General features: G+C 37.4%; 1 protein-coding gene across 1 annotated transcript in view; it reads right to left on the bottom strand.

Annotated features, from left to right (window-relative positions):
• Positions 1–26,773, bottom strand: part of PTPN4 (protein tyrosine phosphatase non-receptor type 4) — a 180,181-nt gene that overhangs the window by 87,639 nt on the left and 65,769 nt on the right. Inside the window, exons 3-9 of the mRNA XM_082841828.1 lie at positions 18,032–18,139; positions 9,189–9,231; positions 9,012–9,090; positions 4,354–4,398; positions 4,045–4,097; positions 3,561–3,681; positions 882–969 (exon numbers count right to left, since the gene is read on the bottom strand). Of these exons, the coding sequence (XP_082697954.1) occupies positions 882–969; positions 3,561–3,681; positions 4,045–4,097; positions 4,354–4,398; positions 9,012–9,090; positions 9,189–9,231; positions 18,032–18,139 (537 nt within the window). The remainder of the gene's footprint in view (positions 1–881; positions 970–3,560; positions 3,682–4,044; positions 4,098–4,353; positions 4,399–9,011; positions 9,091–9,188; positions 9,232–18,031; positions 18,140–26,773) is intronic.

Genomic DNA, 26,773 nt, shown 5'->3' with positions numbered 1-26,773 from the left:
GAAAAGCCAGTGATTATAGAATTCCATCCTAACAAAGGAATGGCAGAGGGGCAACCAAAATATGTAAATACAACTGATTTTGTGCTTTATAAATAAAAATTTATAATGATGTTACTAAATGATGAAAGGAGTGTAGTAATACAGGCCTCAGTGAGGTGAAAGCATCTTTTATGATAATGATTTCATAAAAGTTAAAAATTCAAATTACTTTTCCTGTAACAGTTTTTTTTATTTGTTTCTTAAATTTATTTATTTATTTTTGGCTGCATTGGGTCTTTGCTGTGCGCAGGCTTTCTCTAGTTGCGGCAAGCAGGGGCTACTCTTCGTTGCGGTGTGCAGGCTTCTCATTGCGGTGGCTTCTCTTGTTAGGAACACGGGCCCTCGGCGCACGGGCTTCAGTAGTTGTAGCTCGCGGGCTCTACAGCGCAGGCTCAGTAGTTGTGGCGCACGGGCTTAGCTGCTCCAGGGCATGTGGGATCTTCCTGGACCAGGGCTCAAACCCGTGTCCCCTGAATTGGCAGGCAGATTCTTAACCACTGCACCACCAGGGAAGCCCACTGTAACAGTTTTTATTTTGCAAAATAAAAATTCTAAAGGTACTGTCTCTTATGGTCAGCAAAAATTTATCCTTATAACATAAAACACTACCTTGTAGAAAAATAACATGAAAAATCCACTTCAACCACTCTTCTTGTCAGGTATTGAATCTTAAGTGATTGTAACTGTGAAAATACTTATATTCAGAGGAAATTTTCAGTGCGACTATGCTGGCAGCACTCACTGTTCCATTTGTTGCCTAATCCTATCAGGGCATTAAAGATTTTTTTTGCTGAATAATGGTGCCTAACTCAACAATATCAAAATGCATTTTCTTCACTTACCCTTGCATAGTGGAATTCAACTCCATAGAGTTCTAAGGTACGTGCTGTGTTCAGGTAATTAAATTCTGCTTCTGCAGGAGATAAGCCTCTGTAAAAACATCATTAGGTTAAAAATTATAACAATCACAGATATGACCAAATTACAAAAAGGCGATTTGTCTGAAACTTTCCAGCCTTCTGATTGACTATTTTACAAAACGCCATGTGCAAGGGCGCTCCTCTTAGTTCTGTGCAGTAACATCTAACTTTTCTGGAAGGTACATTTTCAGTAACACAAATTATTATTTTGTAGAATATTTTCTTATTTTCCAGAAACACAAGAATGCACCAGCTTTTTAAAGTTCTAAGCTACTCTCAGACTTAACTTACAAAAAAGCCACTCTCAGACTTAAAACAAATATTTTTCAAAATTTGGTCTACACTCCATATGTGCACTGTAATCACACAGGGTGCTTCTGACACATGCAGTCTCTGGGGCGAACTCTGGAGCAGGGCTTCTCAGGGTGTGGTGCACAGACAGGTGTTGACTCATAACAAGAACAGAAATTGAGAGTGTCACAGCCTTTTGTAGCACTTTGGCAGAGTAATTTTATGTCTGTTGCATGTAACAACAAAAAAGTACTTGTTAATTTTTTATGCCTTTGTTTACTTCTCTATTTTATTTTTCTAGTAATTCATTTTTATTATATTTTTCTGAAGCAGCATTCCATGAGAGACTGAGGGGGAAACTGGTCTTTCATCACAGGTAGTTTCAGATGTACTGTTCTTTAGAAACTGATATAGAATAAATGGGTCCAAATTGTTTATATCTAAGAAATATTCCAGGTGATTCTTATGAACACAAGTTTGAGGACTACTACTGTAAATGCAGAGCCTTTAAAAAGGCTATATTATATATAGTTCTAACAACCTTGGTTATCTGATATTATCAGGCTATAGCAGAGCAAAAGCAACAAATTAAAAATGCAAAGCTATCACCCTGCATTCATGAATGATATCAGGGAGCAAGCAGCCTGCCAATGTATGATCATAAAAATGGGATTCCTCAAAAAAGAGACACACTTCAGTTTTCTATAAAATTCAATTAAGTTAAATAAATACTCTACTTTCTTCCCCACCCTCCTGCATTATGAACTGGATGATTCTATTTTTTCTTTCTTTAAAAATCTGCAGAACCATTTCTTTAAAGCAAACAGAAATATATAATAAATACCTTGTGAAATGTACAAACTTTTTCCTGACAGAAACAGACTTGTCATTATTGGTAAATTTTTTTAAAAAATCTGGTTTATCTTCAAACCCTTGGTTCAGATACGCAATGTGTAGAACTTTCATAATAAATGGCATTTGCTTTTAGACCACAACAGCCCCCATACCACATGAAGCCGGTCTGATAAAATTCTCACTCATTAATCTTGTTTTAGATTAGGGTCCACAAACCTTTACTGGAAATAGCTGGCTGGTAAGCACTTCAGGCTTTCAGGCCATATGGCCTCTGCTGCAACAATTCAGCTCTGCTGTTACGTGAACACAGCCACAGACAATGTGTAGGCCAATGAGGGAATCTGTGTTCCAATGACTGTTCACGTAAGGACACTGAAAGTAGAATTTCTCAAAATTTCATGTGCCACAAAATGTTCGTCTTCTTTTGATTTTCTTCAACTATTTCAAACCATTTTTATTAGCTCGTAGACCACGCAAAAGGAGGCAACAGGCCATAGTTTGCCAACATGTTGTAGACACATGGGCCATTACCGAACGAAAGTGAGTCTCCTTATTAATAAGAGCTAATATTTCTTCAGTGCTTACTATGTGCCAAGCACTGTTCTGAGTACTTTGTATATACAAACTCACTTAATCCTTATAATAACACCAGAGGTAGATAGTTTTATCATCCCCAATTTACATGTAAGGAAACAGAAACAGACATAGGGTGATTCGGCTGAGGTTACAAGATTGTAAGTAAAGTAGCCTCATCAGAATTTCAAACGAGGCCAAATGAGTCTGGCTCGGATTCTTAGAGTCTAGCTCAGATTCTCAGCCAATATGTAACACTGCCTTAGTTCCTCCATGAGTATTTTGAATTGTATGGTAAAGCAAAACTGAACTCTGAACCAAGAAACAATATGATTTTCTATTCCAAGCGATAAACCTCTTCTTGAAAACTCATGTCACAGAAAATCAGACTCATAAAATATCAAAGTTGAATATTGTTATAAATGAAAAAATGCTACTATTTTAAAAGAATTTTTTTTTTATTAATTTAGTACTACATAAAGTTCCTTTTCTTCTCTTGGCTCATTACCAAACAGAATAGATTCCTTTCACACGGCTGAAAACTACGAAAGAATTGCTAAGTAGATTGAACTGTATATTGTGAACATATTATTAATATTCTAAAATTCCTTCTTAAAGAACTGGCGACTTTGTATAATAGCCAATACATGTCTGTTTACATACAGCTTTGTGTTTCTTAACAGACATGAAAACAAGCCTCATATAGTCTATGATTTTTTTTAGTATAGATTACCTACATTTCTTTACAGTAATCATACTATTTTATATAATAGTAACTATTCTATATTAAGTAATCACATTAGAAATAATTTAAAACATTTCTCTAGAAAAGACGCCATTAAGAAGTTTATCAAGTAAGCAGAAAAGTAAGTAAATCCTTACGTATGTTGCTGATGTAGTTTTGCAATTTCTTTTTCAAAATCTTGAGGTTGATTAGGAATGAAAGAATAATCTGAGAGGTAGCCTGGCAAGTTTTCTGATTGACTGTAGTCTCCAAGTTCAGCTAATAAATGGAAAGAAAATACTCACACTTCAGTAAACACATTTTTCAAGTTTTATAGCCAAATCAGCAATGTCAAGAATTCCTTTATATTTCTGGAAGTAAAATATTTGTTTCTACTGTTACCATTTAAGCAAATTATAACAATGCATTTAACGTTCTCCTAGGTCTTAAACAACTTCAGAAAAATTATTTTCAGGAATCAAAGTAAGTGCTAACTAAACGGATGTTTCATTACACTTTCTGTGTAGTCACTTTTTTCTGCATAGTAACATATGTTTAAATAACTCATACATTAAAGGCCGTACTACCAACAGAGACCATGCAATCACATGCTATTTGGCCCAAAGGTGGACTGATACTTACACTGAACAGCAAATGAAGCCAAAAGAGCAGCAGTGTTATAAGGACAGGGCAATCTAATGAAACAGAAAATAACTCAAGGTTAAACACAATAATTTTAAAAGCAATATAATTTATATTATACTATTCACACTTGAAGTTTCTGTGTGACTTACATTTTAACTATTAAGTAATGAACTTACCTGATGAAAGGAATTCATGCTACATGTAGCCATCTTTCAGTAGATAATCTGTTTGCAATGATCATGAACTACTTAATACAGAATTGGAAGTATTTTTAAAGCCCATTACTAAAAACTTAAAACAGCTCACCTTCCAGTAAGTATGTCTTGTTTGATTTGCAAGAAATACTGGTACCTTAAAAAAAAAAAAAAAAAGATAGCGTTTACTGGAATTATAACATTTAGAGTTTTAAAAACTGTATATTTACATTAACAAATAAAACTGAAATATTTAAGTATTTGCTTTTATAATATGCATACTAGGCCACGTAAAGATATTTTAAAATAAACTTTCATAAATACATGAATCCAAACATTTAGAATTCTTTGATAAATGAAATTTGATACTTATATTTTGTTTCCCTAGCTTCTATTATAAAACTTTCACGAATTTAAGAATTACATGGCTGAGGGAGATTAGGGAGAAATACTCTAAAGTGGGATTTCCCTGGTGGTGCAGTGGTTAAGAATCCGCCTGCCAATGCAGGGGACACGGGTTCGAACCCTGGTCCGGGAAGATACCACATGCCGCGGAGCAACTAAGCCTGTGTGCCACAACTACTGAAGCCCACGTGCCTAGAGCCCATGCTCCGCAACAAGAGAAGCCACCATAACGAGAAGCCCGCGCACCACAACGAAGAGTAGCCCTTGCTCACCGCAACTAGAGAAAGCCCGCACGCAGCAATGAAGACCCAATGCAGAGCCCTCCCCCCCCAAAAAACAAAAAAACAAATACTCTAAAGATTGGTGTATGCAGAAAGTAGAACTGGGAAGCACAGAAAACTTAAGTCAGAGACATAGAAGAGCTGACAGTAGCAACACCAGGGACCAACTAAAGAAAATCACTCTTTCAGCTGAGCCAGGAAGCCAGCTGCAAGGACAGGCCTATGTGTTGATCACCGTATCATCAGGCAGCAGGAAGCTGCTAATGGTAGAAAAGCACTTTCCATCTTCATTTGGGTTAAGAAAGCTCTCTTTGATCAAAAAAAAAACAGAAAAAAACGGTAAGTTCCTTTCCCTACTATTGCTCTACTATTAAAATTGCCAAGTACCCAATTTCCTTCAAAACCAACAAAAATGTAAGTATCCTGTAACAAGACTGCTGAAGTTGCTTACAAGATGGCACTCCCCTTCTGTCCTTGCTAGTGGGTAGTCATCCCTTCATAGATTTATCAATGCCTGGGTAAAGTCCCCTGTGCTGTATCATGTTGGCAGAAGATAAAATTTTGTGTCTTTTAATGTTTAAACAGAGAATCTTAAGACCTTCATTTCACCCAACTAAAAAAAGTTCACATACTCCAAGAGCCAAAAATTATTTAAAATTTTAGTTGTTTAGCTGATTAAAGTCATTAAAGAGTTCCATGACAATATTCAAATTACCAAAGAATGTAATTAAGGTTTTCAGAGAATCAGATAAAAAAAGCTGATACAAATACCCTGGCTTCTTATATTAATGAATGAAGTATATAAACGCTCTGTTAGGCTTAATACATAGTATTACACTATTATCTATGTACTCAATCCAAGACAACATATTTCTATCTGGCCTACTTGGCTTCATAATTAAAAGTTAAAGGTTTCTGGTGGGAAAGTCCTTTTTTTTAAAAAATATTTATTTATTTAGGCTGCGCCGAGTCTCTGTTGTGAAACCTGGGATCTTCAATGCGGCATGCAGAATCTTTAGTTGGGGCATGTGGACTCTTAGTTGTGGCATGTGGGATCTAGTCCCTGCCCAGGGATCGAACCCAGGTCCCCTGCATTGGGAGCTTGGAGTCTTACCCACTGGACCACCAGGGAAGTCCCTGGTGGGAAAGTTTTACAGTTAGGATTGAAATGTGTATATCCTTGACATAATATTGTAAATCCTACACAAATAACACCTATGTTTCCTGAATTTGATTTACACACTAAGCAGTAAGGACTGATAGAGCAGAAACTGGAACTAAAAGTCCTAAGCTAAACCAGCCTGTGATCTTTGGCAAATTACTTAAAATTGGGTGGAGCCTTAGCTTCTCTATTTGTAAAAAGGAAGTAACATCACTTGCCTGGTATATGTATCCCAGGGGCCCTATATATGGTGATAAAAGCCCAATTTTTAAAGACAATTAAGACCTTTAAGGTAGATTAATAATGATTGAGCTAAATGCAGAAATATGTTTAAGCTATAAAAAAAATACAATAACATACCATGCACTAAACACCTATTACGTACTGAGTACACCTAAGCACTAAAAAGATATGAAAGAAATGTCCTTTGTATTCTGATGACTCCTAAGAAAATGCCAATTCTAATTACGCCAGCACCTGTTAATACAAATGACATTTAACCTGACGAAAGGTCTGTAACTACTTTCTTTTTTTACCACTAATCCAAAATAGAATCTCAAGGCAAGGAGGTGTAGCAGTAATTTCTTGTTTTGTGGGGTTTAAACTAGTCCTTAAAATTTAGCCACTAACTGTGGCTAAGGGTATCCTACTATTAATCATGACCACAACAAGAAGGCTACCCAAGCACTAAAGTTTTAAAGGAGTATTTTTTTAACCGTGGAATCACCTGGAAGCCTATGCCCAGGTCCCATCTGAGACCTATTAAATCAGTTTCCAGGGGTGTTGCCAAAGCATCAGCACGTTTTAAAGCTCCCCTGTAAGTGATTCTAGCTTGTAATCAGGGTAGAGAATCCTTGATGTACACAATGGTGATAAAAATAAAATCGGCCCTTCACTCCATTTTACCAAGCAACGCCAGTTACAAGGTTCCAGGACATTCCATTATAAAGGATTTTTGAAATAATGCATTATTTCTAGGGAGAGCAAAGATAATATTCTAGACTGATGGACAGCACAATTCCTCAATTTCTACCAAACGTGATTTTACTTTATTCTACTTCATGAAGATAGTTTGACTTTAATTATCAGTGAGACACATTTATTCCTTGGTTATGTTTTCAACACAGGCCATAAAAGAACCAACAGATTCAAGCTCATTAAGAAATTTAAAGACAGTTTTCTGAGTGAAATAAATTATGAATATGGCTACAATTGATAATATTTTAATTGCTTATGTGAACAAACTTTTCATAAGCATTAAATACATTAGAAATCCAATTAAAAGTTATTGGTCTTTTATTTACAAATATTTCTTATAATTTAAAAATCTAATTACATAAATATATATTATGGAATACTCTGTTACTTGATTTCAAGTTACAAGTACTAGTAAAAAATGCATTTTGGGCTTTCCTGGTGGCGCAGTGGTTGAGAGTCCACCTGCCGATGCAGGGGACACGGGTTCGTGCCCCGGTCCGGGAGGATCCCACATGCCGTGGAGCGGCTGGGCCCGTGAGGCATGGCCGCTGAGCCTGCGTGTCCGGAGCCTGTGCTCCGCAAGGGGAGAGGCCACAACAGTGAGAGGCCCGCGTACCGGGGGGGAAAAAAAAAAAAAAAAAATGCATTTTAAAATCCTTTATAATTCACAATTTTCAGTAATTGAGAGTAGTTTCCTTGAAGTTCCTCCAAAATTAGGGAAAGTTTGACTCCACTGAGAATTATTTAAGATAAAAGATCTTGTTATTTTAATTATTTAACAACAACAAAACCTGACTAAGAGCTACAATATTAAGCTAAATATTTACATGATACAACTTGGCTTTTCAAGATAAATTAGGTTGGACGTTATTAGGGTCAAATGTTAGGACTGCCTAATCCCAGATCTATATTCCTGAGTTCTCCTGTTAGAAGAAAGGTGACACCCTGACCCCCAACAAACACACAGAAAAGGACTCTCAAAAGTTCTTTGTTTCTCCACTTCACCACAGTATTCTAAAGGGTAACCAATACATTACCATCTAGGAGCCTACCTACAGGTGGCTTTAGGTGTGGGTTTTTAATTTGGCGCCCATCTTTCAGAGTAATTCTGAATATAGTGTTACCTATATTCTTATATCTTATGGAAGGTATAATATGCTAATTTTTAAAAAAACTAATTACTAATTCTGTCTTTCAAGCAATACACAAGGTTATCACTCAGGTTTTTTTAAACAATGACAGTTACCACACTGTGATCACTCCCCACTATTTCCACCTTAAACAGTTCACCTAACATTTACACACTACCAAAACGCTCATCTGGGTCATTCTTGTGTGTACTTTGTCAAGTAGAAGGCACAACAAAATCAGCTGTAAATTAATGCTAGACCTACAACGGCCAGTAGAGGGGGCATTTACAGGCCTGAACGTGCTAGAGCGCTCTGCCAACTCCCTTTACAAAGATGCCTGCTGTGCTCTGTAAAGTGCAGCACTCCTACACTTAACGGCGTACAGTTTATAAAGCCTATGTCCACCTCCATGGAAATAACGTATATATAGAATATATTTTTACAAGAAAAAAAACAGCAGACAATTCTCACTATGCAGAATGCCTTGAATACAACTGCAGCATCATCTAATTACTTCAGTTAGTTACAGCAGTGCTTCTGAACCATTCTTCACAAGTAGAGAAGTTAATATTGATATGGCTCGGGAAGCTGCTTGTGGCTGGACGGGGTGGCCCTGGGGTTTCAATCTCCTGAAGCCCTCCCAGCCATCCAACAGAGGAGGAGACTTAGCTTGAAACGTCTAGAACCCACTCTGTGTGCTGGCAGGGAAGCTCAGAATGATGTCATGGTAATCTATTTTTACCTAATTAATTTCAAAATTTCATAATGGTTTTGACAATATTTTCAAGTAAAAACATGCTCCATAAAAACCCACCTTGTATATTCTTCTTGTAACTTGTTGGGGTCACTTACAAAAAATTTGACTCTAAAGTTCAAACTGTAAGGAGATCCTCCTAGAATTAATAAAAGCAGTTCTAATTAATTAGATTATATTAGTCCTTCATCTTTATAAAGTATACTTGTATAACATCAAATAAATATGTTTGCTCACTCTTTAGCTGCTTCCTTATTGGTTTGTTTGGATCCAGCCACCTCTGAAAAATAAATAAATAAGACTGATTTCTTTTTTTCCTGGAGGAACTAATACATCAATTCTTGCAACTCTGTTCCATTTGAAGATTAATGCTAAAAATTGCATTTTTTGAAAAGGCCTAGGTAGGGGGAAAAGAATCACTAAATTACAGACTCATATCAAATATAACAAAATTATGCTAGAAAGTATTGAATGTACTTGTGCTTTAAGATTTTGATTTCAATTTCTCATTAAGTTATATAGTGTGCAATAACCTCTATTCCAAAAGTAAAAAATGCTTAATAATCACTGCAATATGAAGTGATTCTGTTAATTTAACTATATTATATAATAGTCTATCAAGTTTTTAAAATTCTCTTTATCTTTCATAAAAATATGCTTGGCTTTATGCTCTCATTCAGACAAAATTTAACTACACATCATGAAACTCTACTCTTATGAAAAATTTTAACTCCCTTAAAAAAGAAAACAAAAAACAAAATACCCCCCCAAAACACCCCATACTAATTTTTTAAGAGACAATGTTTAGTTTGGGGAAGGACTGCTTTTTGTATATGAAAATTTCAAGTAGTCTCGACACTTTTGAATGCCAGTTAAGCTCTATTTCAGGCGAACTATAACTAAATTCAGAAAACATTTCAACTGCCAACGTTCAGTTAAAAAAATTAAAGAATCCAAAATGAGGTGATAGACGTGGCAGTATTTTCAAAGCACTACACAAATATAAGCTTACATATCGTTACTTATAAACTGTCCTCCTACCACCCATACTTGATTCCATGCAGAGCACACAAACAGATTTCAGTAACAAGTGGCTGAAAGTCATCCATGAATCCTTCCTTTCCATTATCCATAACATCCAACATATCCAATCCAACTAATTCTACCTTCAAACCGTCCCTAGAATTGAATAATTCTTCACCATCTACTCTGCCACCATCCATGTCTCTGGGACAGCCCTGGCCACAGCCTCTTACCTACGGGCTCTGCCTCTTACCATCATCCTCCCTCCCCCCGAAGCTACAGTAGTCTTTTTTTTTTTTTTTTTTTTTTTTTTGCTACAGTAGTCTTTTAAAAGGCTCACTCCTTTGCTTAACATCTCTTGATAATTTCTCAATGTTAACGTCCAAAGGCCTTACTGTGGCTTACATGGTCTCTCCCCACTTCCTTTTTTTATTCTATTGGTCTTTCTTTAATGTTTTATTCGCCTCAGTTAATTTTAAAAATATATATTTCAAAGAGGCAATTTTAGACTCCTGATAAGTTTTGGAAGCCTTAAAATACCAATCAAAATAGGTGTCCAGTTCAGTTTTGACAGTTCCAAATCTGTGGCTAACACAATTTTTTTTTAACATATACATATATCCACTCTTGCTTAGATTTTTTTCCCATGTAGGCCACCACAGAGCACTGAGTAGAGTTCCCTGCGCAGCAGGTCCTTATTAGTTATCTATGTTATACGTACGAGTGTGTACATGTCGATCCCAGTCTCCCAATCTACTCTCCCTCCCCCCGGTAGCCATAAGTTTGTTTTCTGCATCTGTGAGTATTTGTTTCGTAGCTAAGTCCCTTTGTACCCTTTTGCAGACCCACATGTAAGTGATATCATGTGTTATTTCTCTCCTCACTTCCTCCACCTCAGTTTACTGAGCTCCAGCTTAATGGCCTCCTTTCTGTTTCCCCAAGACGCCATCTTGGGGCCTTCAATTCTAAGCTTCCTTATGCACAGAATGTCCCTCTCTGGCTTTTCCCATGGCTGACGTCTTTCGTTATCTAAGTCTCAGCTTAAATTCCACCTCATCAGAAAGGCCTTCATGGACTGCCTTATCTATCAAAAGTATCGTATGTCACAAAACTCCTATCTACTTAGTTATTTTCCTTCGGGTAAGGAACGTTAAATTCCTTCATAACATTTTCTTAATTGCAACATATTTGTTTTACTTTTTTATTGCCTGTCTCCTTTCTTAGATTTTGAACTCCTTAAGGTAAGGAATAAAATCTGATTTATAGCTGAAGGGTCAGTACCCAGCACAGAACATGGCATATAACATCTACTAAAGATACCTGGTGAAGGACTAACCCTGCTGAATGACTCAGTGGGACGGGGGAATCTGTTTCTGTGCCAATAATCAGATGGTTTTCACCCCTACTTAACACATCTGTTCCCCCTATGTATCCACCCATTTATCCACAGTCTCACCCATCTATCAATCTGGTGATTTTTTCCTCCATACTTTCTAGAAAAAAAAACATAAATTACATTTATTTTAATGTCTGTCTAAAATCGAAATTTGGGACCAATTATTGCCCCAAAGCCTGCCTTCCTGACCAGAAATGCAGACATATTTACATACACAAGTAGATGCGTGAGGCTGACACAGCTAGGAGTACACTAACAAGCACTGGGAAATGTAATACTTCCTCAATGACGTCAATCAGAGAGGACGTAGGTTCTTGGCTTAAACCATGAAGATGGAGCCAGATGAACTTGAGGGTCACAGGGTCAACTTCACTCATGCCACCCCAAAATTCAGTTCAGATTCTAACTAGCAACTGCACTGACTTTACCAGTGAAATCTTCACAGCAGTGAGTCTCCCTCATCCTGAACGTGTTATTTCTCCATTTACTCGTGTCTTCTATTATCTCTTCCTGTAAAGTTTTATAGTTTTCTTCCTATAGATTTTGACACCCCTAATGTCAAAAGTTTATTCATAGATATTCAATGGATTTGGGTTTTTAAAAGAAAACTTATTTAATTTGCTATTTTGTTGGATTATGTTCCCTAATTGATATATTGAAAGATATTGATATTTATTTGTTTCTTCAGCTTTAAGTCCTACTGGTTGTAAAAAGTTTTCCAAATGATTCATTTGGACTCTCAGGGCAGATTCATTTTATCACTAAGAAGAAATGAGTTCTCTGCACCTTCATCCCAAACACACAAACATATTTATTCCACAGGGAACCGCACCTGCTGCCCTCGTTGAACCAGAGAAAGAGAAGAGGGCTAAGCAGCGTAGCTGTTTCAAATCGTTTTGATAAACTGTGCTGCCTGACCCTGAAAACTCTCCGCCTCTACTGTATTTCTTTGCTACATTCTTTTTCGGTTTCCTCTGTTTGATTTTTCCACCAATCCTTGCAAGCACTGAATCTTCTAAGAAATCCTTAACACTTCTTGTCTGCTCGTGGCACTCACTGGAAAGCAACAAAAAGCAGGCAGAAGAAATTGGACCTAAGTCTATTCTTGAAAAACAAAAACTGCAATGGGTGAGATTTCTATAGTTGCAGTTTTTTGCCTGAGAGCAATCTCAAATCCTGCACCAGGCAGGGGACAGCCTCACTAAAACTTGAGGTGTCAGTGGACAGAGTTCAGGCAGGAGTGGCAGGGTACCCAGAAAATTGAGGAGGAAATCCTGAAAGAGAGGGAGGCAGCAGAAGGGCTTAACTCTAAAATCCGGATATAAAAGCCACCTCAACTCTGGCTGACAGTTCAACTTCTACATGCACAGGAAGACCCCAAAGCCCCAGGAAAGAGAAGCAGTTGCAAACGTAAAGAAATGAACAGAGATAACCGTTCGCCCAAAGGGAAGCGGGGTATGGACTGTGGGTCCAGATCCACTCGTTCTTAATAACACAGTCCAAGTCGTACAGGACGTCACTACCCTGTCCATAGCCAAGCTCTTTCTATCACCCTGAGAGGTTCCCTGTGTCCCTCTGCACCCAGTCCCCCAAGCCCAGGCAATCACTGATCTGTTTTCAGTCACTATATACCAGTTTTGCTTGCTCTACAATTTAATATAAATGAAATAATAGAGTATATCATGCAAAAATATAACCATTATTTTTCATCCATTCACTATTGACAGATGTTAAAGTTAATTCAGGAATGAGCTATTATGAATAAAGCTACTATGATCATTTGTGTACAAGGTTTTGTGTAACATGTTTTCATTTCTCTTGGATAAATATCCAAAAGAGGGGTTCCTTAGAGGTATATATTAAATCTATGTTTAGTTTTACAAGAAACTGCCAAACTCTACTTTCCAAAGTGGTTGTATCCTTTTAAAGTCCTACCAGCAATCCTTAATAATTGCTCCACATCCTTGCCAAAGTGTGGTTTTGTGAGACTCTAATTTTTTAACTATTCTAATGGACGTTCAGTGACATCTCATTGTGGTTTTACAATGCCCTGATGCACCTGTGTTCAGCAGATGTCCTTTATCACAGTGAGAATGGTCCTTTTCCAAGTTTAAGAGTTTTCATTATGAATGGATGCTGAATTTTATTCTATGTAAATTATGCCTCAATTACACTGATTTAAAAGAAAAATTCTAGAGGCCAGAAGCACACTTAATGGTGAGACGCTGAGTACCTTCCTCCTACGACAGGGAACAGGTAAGGCAGTGTGCTGCCGTCAGTCACCTCTATTCATCATTGTCCTGGTAGCCTCAGCTTTCATGTAATAAAGAATAAAAAATAATGGTAAAAAAGAATAAAGACTGGGAGGGAAGAAGTAAAACTCCCTATCCACATATGACATGATTTACACAGAAAAAAGCATGTTTACATGACAATCTATGTAGAAAGATTGTCATGTAAACATGTTACTGGAGCTCCACCCCAAACTTTCTGAATCAGAAACCCTCTATGTAGAAAATCCTACAGAATTTACAAAAAGTGACTAGAATTAATAAGTGAGTTTAGAAAGGTTACACAATAAAAAAAATAAACTGTATTTCTATATGCTAGAAATAAACAAATTGGTAACTGAAAAAGAAAACCAACAATACCATTTGCATGGCTCTTCTATCTACCAAGTTGCCAAAGACAGAATCTGAGATACCAGACTCTCTGAGTTCACTCTTTCCCTCATGAGCCCAGCTGACTTTCTCTCCTGACTCTCTTGAGCACTTACCCACCACCAGAGCCAATCCAGTAACTCTCTAGTGCAACAATCTCTCACCTGTCTCTAGTCTGCCACTTTACTTGCCACTGGCTATACTGTACCCAGAGTGATATGTCTAAAATACAATTTTCATGTTGATTGTGTAAATAAATCCTTAGGCTGGTACAATCTTAACACAGATCAAAAGCCCTGGATGATCTATTGCACTACTCGTATCTCATCTGTGACCCATCTTCTCTTCCTGCTCTATATTCCAGCCACAGGTATTAAAAAATTCTTTTTCAGTTCCTCAAATACAACAGTCCTCTCTCTTCACTCTGGAACCCTGCATACGCTACTGACTCTCTCTGAAATACTTCTCTGCACCCCAGACCCCTCTGCCATTCCCTCCCCAAATGGAACCGGGTTTAAAGAGGACAAAAACAAAGACCTATCATTTGGCAGGCTACCGAAGAGGTTTATACAAAAGGTAGGCAGTAAGAGCCTGCATGAAGGTATTACAGTCGAAGCAGATGAAAGGGACATGAGAGAAATACCATATGAGAGCATGCGAGAAAGAAGAGCAAGCATTTTAGCAATCATGTGGGACTAAAACATGGCTTGTTGGAATAAGTCATTCTCTATGTGACTTCCGTATTTCTTCAAACCAGATGAAATACTTCAAGCACACTGAGTTATATGAAATTAATCTTCAAAGAGTAGACCAAGCTATTCTCTATGAATCATTTCTTACCTAATTAACAGTCTACTGGGTTAGAGCAGTGGTTTTCAAAATGTGGTGCCTTGAACTACCAACAGCATTGGCATTACAGGGGAATTTGTCTGAAATGTGAATTACCGGAGCTCCACCCCTAACTTTCTGAATCAGAAACTCTAGGCACAGGGCCCAGAAATCTGTACTGTAAGAAGCCTTCAGGTAATTCTGATGTAAGTTCAAGTGTGAAAGTCACAAGGTTAGGGGATACGGAAACAGTAGTAAACCAGTAAATATCATAACCACAACAAAACTCTCAGAAGGATGAAACTGCAGAAAGAACAAGTCAACAGTAATCATAATCTACTCTCTGTCCCACTGAAGGTCACTGTAATTCACTCTGGGGGCCAAAAAAAAAAAGAAAGTAAATATATTACTCATGATGCACACGAGTAATAATCTCGAGGCTCTGATGAATATCACGCTGATAAAAGCCACTAAGGCACAGCCACCTTGAAGTGCTTATAAAATTAAAGAAATTATGGGTAATGAATTACAACCATGTTACTCATTATTTTGCCCACTCACTCAATACACATTTACTGAATACAACTGTTATACAAGACATTATGCTACGAGCGAAAGCTGTGATAAATAGGTTTTAAATGAAAGCAGAAGAAATTTCAAAAAGTCAAAGCTTTTCTTTTAAGTAATTTTGTTTGTTGCACCGGAAGTCATTGCCAAGGAAGATTCTAAAGCAAAGGATAGTCAACTATGATTCTGTGTTTGTTACATATAAGACTACAATCAAATGCCAGGTGCTTTTTCAGTTTATCAGTTATAAATCCAATTAAACTAATGTCAGCATCTACACGCCTAAGACAATACTGATTCTGATCCTCAAAGGCGAATGTTCAGTATCTATACATATAAAATATATATGCAACACATACATTTACACACTATATATATACACATGTATATATAACATATATGAGCTTTAAGATGAAGAAACTCTTAACTAGTAAGAATTGACAGGGGTTAATTCTTCGGGGATGTTACCAAGTCCCTTTTGGTCACTGCTGGTAATTTTATGGCATGAGTACCTCCTCTCCTCAATATGCTCATTTTTATAAGTCCTGTGCATCTGCATCTTTCTCTCTTGGGAAGGGAAAATAAAGGCTTTGGAGTCAGATAAATATGACTTCAAATCCTTTTGCAGCTACTTAATTATCTGTGTGATTAAACGAGTTTTGTAAGCCTCAGTTTTTCATCTTTAAGAGAATTTTAACGATAGTTTCATAAGATTATTGTGAGAATTTGGTTTACTAAGAAGTCCGCAATAGATATTTCATAAACGTTACACCCTAACTCCTTCTCTTTTTTAAAATGGCACCTCTTTTCCTCAGTCCATTAATTATCCTCAAAGTCTTGACATATTTCACACTGACAACCAGAAATGGGACAATAATTACATTTGTGCTCTAAAGGCCCCTCCTTAGACACCTTTTGGCATTTCACAGATTCTTCTGGATATTTAAATACTGAAGTTGTAGTGCTGCGTACGGAAAAGACCTGCAGGGGGAGTTAGGAGACCCAAGTCTAGTTTCATTAATACCAGCAAAGTAGCTTGGGCTTTATCTCCTTGGATTGGGATAATTTCTCATGAAAAATAAGTGTGGTAAGACAAAATAATCTCTAAGGCTTCTTTTGCGTCTTTAAAACTGTATGATTCTAATCTGCGGGGAAGAATTATTCTGGATCATCAGCAATTGGTCCCTGGGACCTGGAAATATAATACCTTATTTCAGAAGGGATGCTCAAGATGGAAAAGTAAGACAAAGTAAGAAAAAGTAGGAGACAGCCAAGAGATCAACGCAGCTCAAAATACTGATACCTCTGCTTCCCCACATTTATCCTGCTGTAATTGTTTTAGAGTAGAAATGTCTTCTTGTGTACAGATTTATGAGACAGAATTTTTACTTCTTGTAACATATGTGGTCTCAATTATTAGTCCTTCTGGAACACTTTCTTAGTGACTATGGTGATAAGTAACTGGTCTCTTTCTTCTTTGTTGTCTGTCACTTCTCCAAACCATCTAAAGACAGGCTTCTATCTAAACGGTCTGACCTATGAGTGTCAGCAAGATAATCTAAGAATTATCTATTTTTTTAAATCTCAATATTGCACATAGTAGCAGACACCTTTCACGTATTTGCCTGGCTAACAATTTATCTTTCTGTGAAAGGTAGCATTACTGACATTTCTACTCACTTCTATCAATATTTTCGCGTTCATTTATTAAGAAATAACACTATTTCTCTAGGCCTTGGAGCAGCTCAAGTCATCTGATGAAGTACGAGGAAAGTTTGTTTTTATTTCAGTCCAGTACAAAAGGATTTATTTCCACTGAGACTAGTTGGACCTTGCTTTATTTTATCCACCTCATCTTCACAGTTTTTCATACAAAATCAATAAGTAATGCCAAGAAAAAGTAATATTTAACATTTCATATTTACTTTCCACTAACCATTCTTTCAGAGACCTAGGACGTAACCATGAGAGAAAACGAGAGCAAGAGATAGAAGCCCTACTTTCCTCCCAATCGTTACTCGTATTTTCCATATAAGACCTTACAAACTGATTTCTAAAGCACTGATTCAGAGAACCATTTCTTCAGCCTCCCAATTTTTCTCAACTATACAAAACATTTCCTTCAAAACAGTCATTCTCCTGTACTAGGCAAAAGGATATCATATTCGTTTGTGAAAAACCCTCACTGTATAACCACATAAATTTACAAAGAATTCACAATTTTAAGATGAAAAACTAATTTCATCTTAATGCAGGCTAATTTATGTAACACTCAAGATACATTAAGTATTTACTTCAATATTGTAATGTTAACATTTTAACCTTTATGCCCAATTTTCTCTCCAAGATTTGCTTCTCAGTTGTCTGAGACAAGTAGAGAAAGAAACTGGCACTCGATCTATAGACTGACTTATGATTAGAAAAACCTTAATAACCCAACAGATTAAAATATCAAGAAACTGAAGTTCAAAGGCAAAAGAATTACCTGTAATCATTCAAATTAAAAATTTTAAAAAACTCAAACAGTGAACGTTATAAATCAGAAAGGACTTATTATGAAGAGAGAAAAATTGCAATGGCAATGAAAAACAGCAGCTTACACTTACTGGGTTATCTGTGCAATCGTCAGCGAGCTGTAAACCAAAATAGTCACGCTCAGTCAAATCAAGGTGCCTGAAGACCATCTCCAACAGAACCTGCCCCTGATCATGTTTCTGGAAGAAAAGTAACAGGAAATCAAACTGACAGGCTACATCCTTTCACATTTTGAAACTCTTGGACTCTCCTCTTTTATTAAGTTGGCAACTGGTTCCATGCCAACGACTTGGTTGAGCAATAAAGACTCCACATGTTACATCGTACTTAGAAAAGTCTGACTTTGGGCAAACTGGTGCAAGGGGTACATAATAAAGATGAAGATATAAGGGAAACCTTTGAAAATGTCTTCTGCTTTTAGGCTATTCTCGTGGCATTTTTGTAATTTTATATTGTTAGCACATTAACTCATGTATGTATCCATATCATTTGTCTTACTGTCTTATTCTTACCTTTAAATTATGGCTGGAAAGTGACATATTTGACTAAGTACAATTTAAAATTTGTGTGTATAAGATAGATAATGCCACAAAAAGGGAAATAAAACAGTGAAAATTATGTGCAGCAAACTGATAACATTCTAATTATCAAAGAATACAGAGAACTTTAGGAAAAGGTCTCTTTTCAATCTCACACCAATTTTATCATGTGGGCATCATGCTGTGGCTTCCCTAAGTCCCATAGTTACCAAGCTGTGGCACAAAGGGCATGATTGGAACTTTCCTAAAAAGAAATGTAGCTAATCACTGAAAACATGGAGAAACTGCTAACATGTTCAGCAATAAAAGAAATCACAGTGGGAAACCATAATGACACACCATGAACACACAACATTCCAAAAAGTAAAATCCAGTAAGATAAAAAATACCTAATGCTGGATCTGCTGTATAAAAAATAAATTAATTAAATTAAAAAAAAAACCTAACGCTGCTAACATTGTGGACAGGTATCACCTGTTGGGAAAGCACTTTGGAAACATTAGCAAGAGCGGTAACAGTATTGGCTACTTCTGTCATCCTAACCTGAGTGAAAAATAAAATCCAACTTTGGGAGAAACAGCTATACATCCCAACACATTCAGTGCAGTGTTATTTACATGAGACAAATACTAGGAAAACACATTAGCGAACAGTGGTGTATTGTTCCACCAATTTCGCCTCTCAATAGCTATGATAGTTTGGTAGCTTCCAGCTACAAGTTAGAATCAAAACTCAGAGCTGAAATGATAAGGACATAAGTATTTTTTTCATACAGCAGAAAGCAGAGAGATACGACAGACTCCAGAGATGGCTAGTTCAGTAGATGAACGGTGTAATCAAGTACCAGGTTTCTTTCATCTCTCTAATCCATATTCCTGCTGTCAGCTGCATTCATAGGCTGTTAGTGAGATGGTCAGAGCTATTTCAAAATTCACACCTGCAGATGACAATGTTCAAAAGAACGACCTTCCTTGTAAAGAGCTTCCCTTCACGTCTCAGTGTGTCAAATAGCTATTTCCAAAACTCATCAATGGCAGGAAGTATGTGCCTCAAACAATGCTTTACAATGGTGGTCCCCATTTGAATAACCTGTGAACATTTTTTGTACTGATGCAACTCACCTCCCCCACCCGTCTCCCATTCTCATTAAATTGGCCCAGGGTGGAGAAGGAGCATTAGTCTTTTTAAAAAGCTGCTAAGGTGAGCCTAAGGTACTCTTCTAGAGACAAGATGGAGCAGATGCATTTCTCCCTATACTTCCAGCTGAGTAACGAACAACAACAAAATGCAGAAAAATTGTTTTTAAACTCTGAAAGATAAAAGTAGCAGCCTGGGGCTTCCCTGGTGGCGCAGTGGTTGGGAGTCCACCTGCCGATGCAGGGGACACGGGTTCGTGCCCCGGTCCGGGAGGATCCTACATGCCGCGGAGCGGCTGGGCCCGTGAGCCATGGCCGCTGAGCCTGCACCTCCCTCAACGGGAGAGGCCACAACAGTGAGAGGCCCGCGTACCAAAAAAAAAAAAGTAGCAGCCTGGCTAGGGAACTCCTTGGGTTTTCCTTCCATTTCTTTTTATTGAGGTAAAATTCACATAATGTAAAATTAACCATTAAAAGTGCGCAATCCTTCTGCATTTAGTGCATTCACAATACTGTGCAACCATCATTTCTACCTAGTCCCAAAACATTTTCATCACACCAAAAGAATACTATACCATATCCATTGAACAGTATCTCCTGCCCCAGACCCTGGCAACCACGCATCTGCTTTCTGTCTCTATGGATTTACTTATTGTGAATATTTCATATAAATGGAATTGAACATGTGACCTTTTCTGTCTGGCTCCTTTCACTCAGCATTGTTTTCAAGATTCCATGTTGTAGCATGTATCCACATCTAATCCCTTTATATGGTTAAATAATATTCCATTATATAAATATATCACAACTTGTTTATCAGTTGATGGACATTTGGGTTGCTTCCACCTTTTGGCTACTGTTGCTTCTGAGGCAGGAGATAGATGGGCCCCAGGCTGCGCAGCTGGAGTCTGTCCCCTGTGGACAGATACTCCAAGACAAAGATAATAGCGGGAGCAGAGAAGAGCTGAGTCCTGACCAGATAAGAGATAAAGATACCCCATTCCTTATTCTCGAGGTCAAAGAGACCCTCCTGACTACACACGCGCAGAACGGCTCCTCAGGAGTCAAAAAGGGAGGGGACGCCACCCATAGTGGGTGATGTCAACCTACCCATAGGCCTCTTTGCTAGAATCCACCTTGGCTAAGAGATGCACGCACCCACAGGGGAGGACCCTGAGATAAACCAAATACGGACTCAACAGCCAGGCAAAGCAAGATGACTGGCCAGAGGAAACCCAGAAGAAATGCCCCATAAAAGTGATTCAAACTACCACAAGGGCACAGCTCTTTCTCTAAGCCCATCTGTGTGTCTATCCACATGAACCCTTTTTCCTTCTAATAAACACTTTACTTGTTTCATTACTTTCTGTCTCTTTGTGGAAATTCACTTCTACAAAGCCGACAGGCCAGGGTCTTGTCACTGGCCACTGGCCTAGTGGCTAGGATTCAGTGCTCTCACTGCCACGGCCTGACTTCAATCTCCGGCTGGAGAACCAAAATCCTGCTTCAAGCCACTGCAGCTGGGGCCACCCGAGATACTTCCACCTTTTGGTAAAGGCGTACAAGTTATCTGTTTGAGTATCTGCTCTCAGTTCTTCTGGGTATATACACAGAAGTGGAATCAATGGATCACATGCAAATTCTGTTTAACTTTTTGAGGAACCACCGAACACTTTTCCATAGCAGCTGTACCATTTGATGTTCCCACCAGCAATGCATGAGGGCTCCAATTGCTCCATATCCTTGCCAACATTTGTTATTTTCTATTCTTTTGATTAAAGCCGTCCCACTGGGTATGAAGTGGTACTTCACTGTGGTTTGGATTTGCATTTCTATAATAACTAATGATGCTGAGCATTTTTTTCATGTGCTTGTTGGCCATGTGCTTGTTGTATATCTTTGGAGAAATGTCTAATAAAGTCTTTTGCCCATTTTTTAAAGTGGGTTAATAATCTCTCTGTTGTTGTGTGTTGAGTTCTTTTTATATGCTAGATGCTAGACCCTTAACAGATATATGATTTGCAAATATTTTATCCCTTTTCATAGGTGTTTTTTCACTTTCTTGATCACATACTTGTATACACAGAAGTTTTAAATTTTTCTGAAGCCCAACTTATTCATGTTTTTCTTTTGATGCTTGTGCTTTCAGTGTCATATCTAAGAATTCATTGCTAAATCCAAGGTTATAAAGAATTAACCATACATTTTCTTCAAAAAGTTTTATACTTTTAAATGTTACATGTAGTTCCTTCAGCCTGTTTGAGTTTATCTTTGTATATGGTAGGTATAGGTATATAACCTAGGTAGGAATGCAATTTCATTCTTTTGCATGTGCATATCCAATTGTCCAAGCACCACTGGTTGAAGAAACTATTCTTTCCCCACTGAATGCTCCCGGTAACTTTGTTGAAAATCTGTTGACCATACATGTAGGGGTTTATTTCTAGACTCTCAATCAAGTTTTCTTTTTACCTCACACATACCATAGACTTGGTACTGGAGAATCCTACAACCCAGAAACACCAACAGGCCCGATGGAAAGAGACCAAAAAAGCCTGCTTTCTCAAGCAAATGACCAGGAAAAGAGTCTCTATGCAGGACAGAAACCTTACTAACAATGCTGACTCCAATCCTGCCAAACCCAGTGGAAAAAAACTGAGCCCGTCTCCAGCAGCGCCATGGAAACCAAGCAGGGGCCTGGGGTTCCATGTGCCTCCTGGTACTGCTGGCAGCAAGTGGGAAGCCTGCTCTTCTACTCTCTGCCAGCCAACAGCACGCTGCAATACACAGTCTCTCCCAGGGGTGGTATCAGCAGAAGCTGAGTGCACAGTCTGAACCTCAGCCTAGCGGTAACAGGCAGTGCTCAGACTGCCCCATGGGAGTGGTGACAGCAGAAGCTGAGAGGGAAGCCTAGATTTCCACTCCCACCACCACCCAGTGGTAGCAGGTGGCATCTGCCAAACAGAAATAAACAGGAGGATTTGGGAGAGGAGGTAGGTAGAAAAAGGGACAGTTAAACCTTGGAAGTAAAATCCAAATAAGGAACCACAAGTGAAACTGACCAAAATTAAAAGAGCAAATGGAATACGTGCAAAATTTTCAGTAAGGTCTCTGGATAAAACACACACACACACACACACACACACACACACACACACACACACACGAAGTAGACCAAAAGAGTAATGCAAAGGTTCTGGAAACCAGATTGTTATTAGAACCACAACCCACAAAGGCAGGCCAGGACCTGGATACTACACCAGAGTGACTCCCTGCTACAGAGAAGATTCAGTATAATCCAGAGTCTCATGATACACTGCCCCAAATGTCCAGGATACTACCTAAAATCACCAATCATAACCTGAAAAATCTCAACTAGAATGAGAAAAAACAATCAACAGACACCAACACTGACATGACTCAGATGTTGGAATTACCTAACAAGTGTTTTGAAGCAGCCGTCATATAAATGTTTCAATGAGCCATTATAAAGGTTGTTTGAAAAATAGAATATTTTGCAAAAAACTGAAGATATAAAAGAACCAAATGGAAATTATGTAACTAAAAAGCATAGTAATGAAATGAAAACTGAATAGATGTGCTCAACAGAAGAACGAAGATGAGAAAGAAGAGAATCGATGAATTTCAAGACAAATCGATAGAAATTCCCCAATCTAAACAACAGGGAAGTTAAACTAAAAAGAAGGCCAGAGCCTCAGAGACCTGTGGGACAACAAAAAAAGGTATAGCAGTCATGGCACTGGAGTCCCTAAGAGGGAAGAGAAAGAGCTTCAGGATGACAAAATATGTGAGGAAACATTCGCTGAGATTTTCACACATTTAGCAGAAAGCAAAAACATAGATTCAAGAATCCAAGTGAACCTCAATCAAAATGAATCCAAACAAATCCACCCAAGATGGGTGGATAATCAAACTACTGAAAACAAAGCAAAGAGGAAAAAATCTTGAAAGCAACTAGAAAAAAGAATTTACCTATAGGGAGTGACAATTCAATTAGAATAGATTTCTCATCTGCAACCGTAAGACCAGAAGGAAATGGTACAACATTTTCTAGGTGCTAAATGAGAAGAACTATCAACCCAGAATTCGCTGTTAACAGAAAATATTGCATAGCAATGAAGGGTAAATAACGACATTCTCAGAAAAAAAGAAAAGTTAAGGGAATTTATCACCAATAGACTACCACTAAAAGAATGCCTAAAAGAAGTTCTCCAACCAGAAAAGAAATAATAACATAAAGAAACTTGGAAAAACAGAAAAGAAGGAAGAGCAATGAAATGGGAGAAACTGAGGAAAATATAAAAGCTTATCCTCTTCAGTATTAAATTAAATTATGTTTGATGGTTAAAGCAAAAAATTGAACTTTATCTGATATGCTGCCAAATGAGTGTACAGAAAAAAATTGAGACAATTATAAAGGTGGGAAGGAAAAAGTACCTAAAGGTAGATAAGTTTTTTATATGTCATTCAAGGTAAAATGTTGTTACCAATATTCTATGATAATTTTTATATGTAAAATGTAATAACAAGAGCAACCACCAAAAATAAAACACCCCAAAATCAAACAAAAAAATAACCTACCCAAAGAGTTACTCAAAAACATTAAAATAAATAAAAATGAAACCTAGCAAATGTTCACATAATCTATTAGAAAGGCAGGAAAAAGGAAACAAATGAAAACCATAACAAACAGAAAGTAATAAAATGGCAAACTTAGACTCTAACATAATAATAATTACAGGAAAGTATAATATATGGTCTAAATACATGAATTAAAAGGCAGGTTTTTTTACTGAAGTATAGTTGATTTACAATGTTATGTTAATTTCTGATGCACAGCAAAGTGATTCAGTTATACATATATATACATTCTTTTTTTTAATATTCTTTTCTGTTATGGTTTATCATAGGATGTTGAATAGTTCCCTGTGCTATAGAGTAGGACCTTGTCGTTTATCCTAAAAGGCTGAGATTGACAGAGTAGGGAAAAAACCATGATCCAACTATATACTATCTAAAAGAAATTTACTTCAAATATATTAATACATATGTGAGTTTTGAAAGTAAAGAGATATAGAAAAAGATATACCATGTAAACATTAATTTTAAAAAGTAGGCTTGAGAGCAAGTAACGTTACCAAGGGAAAAAAGGACATTACAAAATGTTCTCACACTAAAGAACACAGCTGGAAAATTAATGAAACAAAAATTAACAGAATGGGAAGAAAAGTAGAAAATAGAAAAGGCGTAAGTATAACTAGAGATGTCAACAATTAAGCAATTGCTAGAATTATTAAACAGAAAATCAGCAAGAATATAGAACTCAATGATACATTAACAGGATCCAACTGACATTTATAGGACACTCTACTCAACAACAGAATACCCATTCTTTTCAAGTGTCCATGGAACATCCATAAGGCAGATCATATCCGGGGTCATAAAACAAACCTTACTAAATTGAAAACTGAAATCATATAGAGCATGGTCTATAACCATAATTAAATCAAAATAGAAAACAGTAACAGAAAGATAGGAAGAAAAATTTAGAAACTAAACACCTGGGAGAAAAAAAGAACCCATTTCTAAATAACCTATGGGATAAAGAGGGCTCGGTGGGGGGGTGGGGGGAGGAAAGGTCTCAAATCAATAGTCTAAACTCCCTCCTAATGAAAACCAGAAAAACAGCAAAATAAACAGAAGGAAGGGAGCAATATAGGTAAGAGCAGAAATCTATGGAAATCTGGTTCTTTGGAAAATCAATAAAGTTGACAAACTTATAGCAAGAGTAATGAAAAGAGAGGAGACACAAATGACCAGCTACAGAGCTATAACAGGATTTTACTACACACTCCAGAAACATTTACAAGGTAAGTAAATAGCAGAAACAAATCTACACAGATAAACCTGACAACATGGATGAAATAAACTAATTCCTCAAAAAGCTGGATTATGTAACAGATTAGTCAGGTCAGAAGGTTTAGAAGGCTGCAGGAGCTACTTCCACAATGTTCAGGCCAAAGGCATGTAACAACCCCTAACAGTGAACCTCTTCAGACTCCTAAAAACATACTAAAATTCACCCAATATGAAATAGATACTTACGAAATACTTTAAAAAAAAAAACCTCCCCCAAAATGAAATCTCCTGGACCTGATGCTTTCACTGGAAAATTCTAGGAAACATTTAATCAAGAATTAAGAACAAATCTACCTAATCCACTCAATCAATTCACTCTATGAAACCAGGATAACCCTGATATCAAAGCTGGACAAAGAAAGTATTAAAAAAAAAAACTACAAATATCCTTCATAGGACCATAGACGTAAAATTCCTTAATAAAATATTAGCAGATTGAATTGAGCAGTATCTCAAAAGGATGATACAGAATCACTAAATGGAATTTCCAGAGGTGCAAGGCTGGTTTAGTGCTCAAGAGTCAATCTCGCAGTGATGCCCAGAAAGCAGTGCCATGGACCTGCTCCCCAGCAAAACAACTATTGCTGGTGAAAATAATTTAAAAACCCAAGAATTTAAAGTCTTGGGGAACTGTCCTAAGGGTACAAAACAGCATTTATTCAAGACAGTCTACTAAATCTTGGTAAAAATAGTGAGAGTCCATGGCACTTGAGCCATCATCCACTTCCTCTCTCTTCCGCCCAGACCAACACTATGTAATCTCTGCTCCAGAAAAGTGTGGCCAAGAAATTGGGAACCCCTCTACCCTCACATCCCAGTCAAGGGTTATGGCATCTCTGCAGGACGGGGAAGTTGCCAGCATTTCTCATGCATCCCAATTCTTTGTTACAAATTTTAAATCACAGGATGGTGTGGCCAAGAAGTTGGAGGCCTCCCTCATAGGGCAAAGACTATACCTCAATCACAGAAAGTAAAACAATACTGAAGCCATGAAGCAGATGAGACTGCCCAGGGTCAGAAGAAAGAGCAAGAGAACAGCTAACAGAGAACCCTGACATGTACCAAAATCCCTAGTAGGCAGAACAGTACTGCCAAAGAAGGCAATCAACAAATATTTGGTTAGCTGAATGAGTGAATGGTAAAATAGTCTACAGAAAAAAATTTTTAAGTACATTGGTTTTCAAGTCCCTTTGCAGGC

The sequence above is a fragment of the Leucopleurus acutus genome (assembly GCF_964270905.1).
Source record: "Leucopleurus acutus genome assembly, chromosome: 6".
Lineage (NCBI taxonomy): Eukaryota > Metazoa > Chordata > Mammalia > Artiodactyla > Delphinidae > Leucopleurus > Leucopleurus acutus.
Note: the sequence above shows the minus strand (reverse complement) of the source record. Positions and strands in the feature narration are given on the sequence as shown.